Below are 7,651 nucleotides of genomic sequence, written 5' to 3' on the forward strand. Positions count from 1 at the left end.
CTTGCAATCTTTAAAAAACTAATTTGTTTTTTTTTGTGCTCTTTTTGATTGCAGCTACCAGAAGACAGCAGTATTCCTCCAGCCAACTCGTGTGAAATATTCGTCCAGCTCTTGGTATTTGGCTCCTAAAGTTATGAACAATGGCCGAAGATCGTGATTTGATCGAAAAATATGGCCAGCCAATGCCATATGATCGTAATTTTCGCGGCCCGGAGTGGCGTAATCGAAGTTGCACAGATGTGCCCTGCCTACTGATCTTCATACTCTTCTTAGGCGGATGGGGCTTTATAGCACAATATGCGGTACGAAATGGTGATCTCAATAAGCTAGTTGTGCCGACTGATTCATTCAACCGCAAATGTGGTATCGACTCATCGGTGCTGGATAAGAAGTATTTATTTTTCTTCGATTTGGGCAAATGCATTGATCCGGTTGTACCGCTCACAGGCTGTCCCACGCCGCAAGTCTGTGTCGAAAGCTGCCCCACACAGACTTTTATTTGGGATACAATGAAAAATAGTCTTTCATTTGCAGAGTTAAAGGAACGTATGATTTGCTTGACAGACGCAGATAAAAACAATTTGAAAAGCGTAAATGACATTCAACGCGCCATTGACGAGCAACGATGTGCACGTTGGTACGTGAGGAGCGCACAATTTCTGAACCGTTGTATGTGGGAATTTTCACCAAAACTGTGTGAGTTTATACCATTGTCACTATTGCCACGTAACAGACGCGCCTCAGATGGATCACGAAACGCTAGTACACTTATTGCTGACACAGTCGATCTTCCCGCTGGGTTAATCGGTGATAATGCAAATTTGGCCGAAATGAAGTTGGAAGCATTGGCGTTAACGGCAATGACTGAAGCACCGATTAGAAGGCAGCAGCAGCTCGTCGAAGAACCTGCGATACAATGTCGCCGACGAACCGAACAGGCCGAGACCATCAAACAGAAGGTGCGTCAAGCTGACACGCGACTGGCGAAGTTGGTAGGCAACATGGTTGCTCACTTCTACAACGGCACACACGATGCGCAGCAGCTTGGGGAAGAGATCGTGGAAGACATTATGAACTCGTGGTACGTGGTGTTAATGGCGTTAATGTGTACCCTAGTTGCTTCGTTAATTTTGATCGCTTTGATGCGTTGGTTCGCTGCACCGATCTTATGGATATCAATATTTGGCGTGCTGATCGGTCTTGGCTTTGGTGTCTATTACAGCGTGAAACAGTATCGTTTTTGGCGCGACACTGCAACGGTGCCCAATCATTCACTTAACTTGGAGGCGGCTGTGAAGAATATATTACAAGAAGCTAATACTTGGCTGTATCTAAGCATATTTCTTAGCATTAGTTTCGTCGTTATTCTATTGTTGGTAATTGTGCTGCGTAGCCGCATCAGTATCGCCATTGCGCTTACGAAGGAAGGCAGCAAAGCGGTCTCGAGTATCATCTCCACTGTTTTCTTTCCTATATTCTCTTGGGTGCTTTTCATTTTGGCCGTCGCATATGCTATTGGAGTTGGTCTCTATCTGGGTTCTATAGGTGAGCCTGCCTTCCGCATGATACGCCAACTGGACTCCAATAGCCAAACTGGTGTTTCCAACGAGAACTGCGTTTGTACAGGCCCGGCTGTGGAATATAAAGTAGGCGGACGTTGTGATCCACAAATTTTTGAGCAGAATTGCTATAATACCGATTTCTTCGCACGCAGTCCTTGCAGGCGCACTACATGTAGTTTCGCAGAAATTGAGCATCCACCATTTGTTACTTGGTCTATCGTCTATAATGTCTTCGGCTTCTTCTGGCTGACATTCTTCATTGCTGCCTTTAGTGACATGGTTTTGGCGCTTACATTCGCTACCTGGTATTGGACCTTCAAGAAACGAGATGTGCCATTTTTCACATTAGGACGCGCATTCCGCCAGACCATCTTCTATCATCTAGGCACATTGGCGTTCGGTGCATTAATCCTTGCTGTATGTCGCATGATACGCGTGGCGTTGGAATATCTCGATTCGAAGCTAAAGAAATACGATAATACGGTAACTCGCGCCATACTCTGCTGCATGAAATGCTTTTTCTGGCTACTTGAGACCTTCCTACGCTTCCTCAATCGCAACGCGTACATCATGTGTGCCATACACGGCAAGAATTTTTGTGTCAGCGCCAGGGACGCTTTCAATTTAATCATGCGTAACTTCTTGCGTGTCATCGCCGTTGACAAGGTCACCGATTTTCTCTTTTTCCTATCTAAAGTATTGCTAACCGGTGCTGCTGGCGTCGGCACCTACTACTTTGTGGTGCATAGCCCACATCTAATACAGCTGCACTACAACGCGGTGCCAGTGACACTTGTCGTCATTGCAGCCTTTCTCATGACTACGGTCTTCTTTGGCGTATACTCGATGGCGGTGGATACATTATTTTTGTGCTTTCTGGAGGACTGTGAGCGCAATGATGGCTCGCCTGAGAAGCCCTTCTACATGTCCAAACAGCTCATGCGCATACTGGGCAAGCGCAACAAGTTTCAACGGCAAAGTAGCAACATCTAAGAAGACACCGATGTGGTTTTGAAAAGATGAAGGACAAGGGAGGTTGAGCATGAGGAGGTATCGTTATGGTTGTTTGAATGAGAGCGTTAGGTGAGAGCGCATAAAGACATTTTATTCAATTGAATTTGTGCACAAAAGGATGCTAAGTACGCGATATTTGAAAGTTTTGTTACTGTTCGGGTCAGTTGATGTTAAGGTTGAAAAGTTTATGATAGTTTTAAAACTAATTTTTAAATATTGAAAATGTTGTATCGAAACCAATGGCAATATTATACAATTATGTATACTCGATATGTATGTATGCAAGTGCAATAGTTTAACTTAGGTGATCTAATATGGAAGATATAATATTTATTATGCCAACGCTACATACATTTTACTACCACATACACTACTTACACATATAGATATTGAAGTTATTTAATTGCTGAGAATTATTTACATATACATATGTATGCATGTAAATGTATAATTGAAAATGTTAAAACAAATAGTTTTTGTGTTACGATTAGCTTTAAGTGCGAACGATTTAGAATTTAGAATTTACCGTTGATTGGTGCTTGATTAAGGTGATTTGTATTGATTGAATTTCGCGATACAAGGAGCTAAGAAAGACAACTTGAATTTCATAAATGAATGCCAAAATATTTATTAATAAGGTTTAGTTTAATATTTACAATTTATGCTCACTTATCGATTTTTGATTGAATTCACATTTTATTGAATAAATTCTTATACACATCCATACATACCCTTTTTTATTTACTTATGTCAAAATCTTTTGTTACAGGACTTTAATGAAATGCCCTACACAGTTTTGAAAAATTAGTTTTCATAAAAATTAAAGTTAATTTTCTCAAAGTGATATGCTCAACTATTTCGTATTGACTACAACAACAAAAATACGGTTTGAATTTTTGAACAAAAATAATTGGAGAAGAATTGACTGAAAAACAGTGAAAACTGAAGAAGTCTGAATATGTGCTTGCTTTATCTACGTGTGTGCATATTATATATAAGTATGTGTAATATATAACATACATGTGCGTGTATGTTTGTATACAATAAATAATACATAATTGTTTTTAAATGACATTTTAAGAGCAGTATATATATATAAACTCATTTAGAAGGAAAATAAAAATTCTATTACTTTTCAATCTAAAGCGTAGTGTTTTTTGAATGCAAAAAGTATTAGGTTTTTTTTAACAAAGGTAAGAAAACCACCCAATGGATGGCTCTAAACCCGAACATCTCATATAAAATATGTTCTAACACTTGGGTTGGTCCTGGGTGTGGATAAGAAACATGAAATGATAGAAAAAATGATTTAGTGCCGTTTTTTCTAAGTCTGATTAAAGCTAGAACTCCACACAACAAATAGTTTTAGGATTTGCTGGCTTAAAGCATTTAATCAGAACAATAGACAGATGAGTAAAAAAGTGGTTTCTCAATATCTGGTTAGCAAATATTTGTCAGTTAACTTCTTAAAACTTACCGGAAGATGACCTGCCCAACAAAACAAAAATTGAAAGCTGATGCTACAGAATTATTTTATATTACATTTACAAAATATTTTTTTGCCATCGCTTGGCAAGTTTACTAAGATTTTTTTTGAGATAACCTAGAAATTCGGAGGAACTCACCTTCTATCGATGTTAGGTCAGAGGCTTTTTAGTGTACAGGTTCGAATCTCCGTGCATGAAAGAGCAAAATGATAGAAAAAGTTTTCTTTCTAATTGTGGTTGCCCCTCCGCAGGCAATGGTTAATCTCCGAAAGTATTTCTGCCATGAAAAGCTCCCCAGAAAAAACCATTTGCTATTCGGAGGCGGTTTAAAACTATAGCTCCCTTCATTTGTGGAATAACATCAAAACGCACGTCAGAAATAGGAGGAGGTGCTGGGCCAAACACCGAACAGAAATTTACGCGCCAATTATTTATTTTATTTTTTAAGGTTTGGCAAGTTATAGCTAATCGTTTGAAGCCAGAACAACGCTTCCAAATTATGGAAATGCACTTTAGAAAAAAAAATCTTTTCGCGAAATTCATAGAGCGAAGTGTTGAATAATACGCCGAAATGTTGATTAGTCGTCGTTCTAAACTTGTTGGCCTTTATACTTCGAGTACTTGGAGAATTTTACGTAAGAATCTTGGCCTACGGGGTTAGGGGTAGACAGAGGCCCGAAAAAATGATGATTTTGTGTTTTTGCTAGTCAATTGCTTTATTGTACAAAATTAAAAACAAAGCATTAATACATCATGCATTGTACAAAAAAAATTAATAATTGTAAAAGTTATCGCTGTTTGTATGGAGTCCTTTCTCCAGAAGTCCCTTGCGGTGATCATCACAAGACCTTGGAGATTGTCCTTTGGTGTTCGTATTAAAGTAAAATAATCGTGTGCACAAGACATGTTCTATTTGTAATCTTATAAAAAATAATAATAATTTTTAAATTTGGTCCTCTCGTTTGGACATTATAAGCAAAACTTTAGCGTTTATTAACCTGTTAAGCGATTAGTTTTTCATAGGCAGCTCGATTTACTGTGCTGAATTAATTTTAAGCGAAGACCGGGATGCAAAACCGGTTTTAAGCCAAATATTGGATTCATCGTGCGCGTTGACTGAACGATTATGATAACGATTATCAGGAAATTCACTGTTCGTGCTTACTGTATAATATCAAAATAACAGGGAAAGTTTCGCTTTTTGCTTAACTTTAAATTTCATAGCAAAACGCACATATACGACATTAACTAAAAATGAACTTTTGAAATTGACGCGTATATACGACATAATCACTTAACAGGTTAAGCGCAAACACAAATGCTGTTGGTAGGAAACGGGTTTCATGAGTATATAAAAAACCGAGTACGAATCATACACTAATCGCAGCACTACGAAGTATTGTGAATGCTTGTCTTAATTGTGAACTTAGATATAAAAAGAAGCAGAAGAAAGTCTGTTTAGTTTTCACATTGTTGGAGATTTTAGTTATTATCGCGTGTTGGCAGATAAACTAGTATCTTAAAATTAGCTATCGTTTTCAGTAAGTGTTACAAAACAAGGACTAAAAATGATTATTCCGATCCGTTGTTTTACTTGCGGCAAAGTTATTGGCAACAAATGGGAATCATATTTGGGCTTACTGCAAGCCGAATATACAGAAGGGTAGGTTTATCACATTATGAGCTTCCATAGAAAATTTGTAAAGCCAATGTCTATTATTTATAGTGACGCTTTGGACGCACTTGGTCTCAAACGCTATTGTTGTCGACGTATGTTATTGGGGCATGTGGATCTGATCGAGAAACTACTCAATTACGCACCTTTGGAGAAGTAAAAGCATTCGCCGAAATACTGATTGTCGACATCCAGCTTAGGTTTAGAGTAAATAAATAGACAGATGTGTAGCAAGTAGCAACGCTTTATTAATTGTTAAAATATACATTTCTTGTAAGTAAAAACGCACCTCTGAGTAATAAATTTTGAACGAAACAAGAAAGTCATAAAAGAGAAGTGCTTGGCAATGACGCTCAGTATAAAGAAATGTTTTTGGTGGTAGTGTAATTTTGTGTCAGCATAATATCCCCCTACTAACTCTTTCAGCTGCTGATGCTTTGCGTATATTCTACATTTTGTCCATAAACCATGGATGGCCATTGTTTTCGCGACGAGCCGTAAGAATTTCACATCCATTATCGGTCACCAGCAGTGTCTGTTCAAATTGAGCCGAGTAGAGGCCATCACCCGTCACGGCGGTCCAATCATCAGGCCATTGTTCGTTTTTCGACACTCCTTCGGATATCATGGGTTCGATTGTAAAACAATGTCCAGCTTTCATGACGCCAACAGCTGAGTTTTCTGGTATTTAAGCAAAAGATGAAAAACCTTATAGCAAAATAAAGTTGTTTTTACTTACTGGCATAGTGAGGCACATTAGGTGCGGTATGGAAGAGCCTATGTATACCATGGCCGCAATAGCTCTTCACCACGCTGAAACCATGTGGTGCTACGTGCTTTTGTATGACATTTCCTATTTCGCGATACTTAACACCAGGCCTGTCAAAATTATTTTTTCAATTGAAGCACTTCACTGATTCATATCTCATATTTGTACATACCTCACCAATTCTATTGCTTTGCATAGTGATTCGTATGTGACACGTACCAACTTTTTATGTTTCTCCGATACGTTTCCTACGAAGAACGTTTCGTTGAGGTCACCATGAAAACCATGATGATAGACGGTCACATCGATGTTGCAAATATCACCGTCTTGCAATGGTCGCAAATCCGGTATCCCGTGGCATATAACTTCATTAACTGAAGTACAACATGACTTGGGAAAATTGTAGTAATTCAGCGGCGATGGATAGCAATCTCGCTCAATGGCAGCTTCATGCACAAGTCGATCTAGTTCGTCCGTAGTGACACCGACTTCAATACCTTTGGCCCCTTCATCCAAACATTCACGCCCGAGTCGACTAGCTACGCGCATTGCTTCGATTTCATCATCATCTAACACTTTAATAGAGGTGTTGCCACGCATTGCCTCCTCGGATGCAGCGCGCCCAGCTGGATGGTCCGCATAATCAGGACGCTCGATATTCTCAGGCACTGCTCGCTTTGGAGTTTGTGGATATGGGCGTAATTTGCCGGTGAAGCGATAATGTGGCCAAGGATTGTATCCAGCTTCAGAGTTATCTACTTGTGGCTTTGCTGCACCTTCTGTAAATAGATAATTATGCAACAGTGTACTGCACCATAGTTGAATATATTCAAATAATTATGATTGCGCGACTTACCAGCTAGTGCATGAATCACTTTGTGCTCCTTCCAGAAACTTTTGAAACAAGGTTGTGAACAAAAATACGAACCGGGTATATGTAACTTCAGACAAGTTGGACATTGTAGAGTAGCTTCCTTCCCGCAATTCGGTGTTTCACATTTGTGTGCCATTACACTGGATTATTACTTTGGTAGGAAAATATGTTTCTGTAAAATTGCTAAAAATAGTAATGCAAATCCTTTCGTACACTGGACCAGTTACCTCTGCATAGCGGTAATGTCAAGCCCAACCAAAATTGACATCA

At 39.1% G+C, this 7,651-nt stretch overlaps 3 protein-coding genes across 6 annotated transcripts in view; 2 read left to right on the plus strand and 1 right to left on the minus strand.

Annotated features, from left to right (window-relative positions):
* LOC128854833 (choline transporter-like 2) overlaps positions 1-3,302 on the plus strand; it is a 40,333-nt gene extending 37,031 nt beyond the window's left edge. For all 4 annotated transcript variants that reach the window (XM_054089245.1, XM_054089248.1, XM_054089247.1 and 1 more), the window contains one exon: positions 55-3,302. In XM_054089245.1, coding sequence (XP_053945220.1) covers positions 141-2,555 — 2,415 coding nt within the window. In that variant the 5' untranslated portion in view covers positions 55-140 and the 3' untranslated portion in view covers positions 2,556-3,302. The remainder of the gene's footprint in view (positions 1-54) is intronic.
* Positions 3,303-5,496: 2,194 nt separating this feature from the next.
* On the plus strand, positions 5,497-5,975 carry LOC128854835 (DNA-directed RNA polymerases I, II, and III subunit RPABC5). The gene is made up of 2 exons (XM_054089251.1): positions 5,497-5,726; positions 5,790-5,975. The coding sequence occupies exons 1-2, from the start codon at positions 5,632-5,634 to the stop codon at positions 5,896-5,898; spliced, it is 204 nt and encodes a 67-aa protein (XP_053945226.1). The 5' UTR covers positions 5,497-5,631; the 3' UTR covers positions 5,899-5,975.
* On the minus strand, positions 5,967-7,651 carry LOC128854834 (methionine aminopeptidase 1). The gene is made up of 4 exons (XM_054089250.1): positions 7,364-7,651; positions 6,680-7,286; positions 6,478-6,617; positions 5,967-6,419 (listed from the first exon to the last, which is right to left on the minus strand). The coding sequence occupies exons 1-4, from the start codon at positions 7,515-7,517 to the stop codon at positions 6,187-6,189; spliced, it is 1,134 nt and encodes a 377-aa protein (XP_053945225.1). The 5' UTR covers positions 7,518-7,651; the 3' UTR covers positions 5,967-6,186.

The sequence above is a fragment of the Anastrepha ludens genome, chromosome 2 (assembly GCF_028408465.1).
Source record: "Anastrepha ludens isolate Willacy chromosome 2, idAnaLude1.1, whole genome shotgun sequence".
NCBI classification, from domain to species: Eukaryota; Metazoa; Arthropoda; class Insecta; order Diptera; family Tephritidae; genus Anastrepha; species Anastrepha ludens.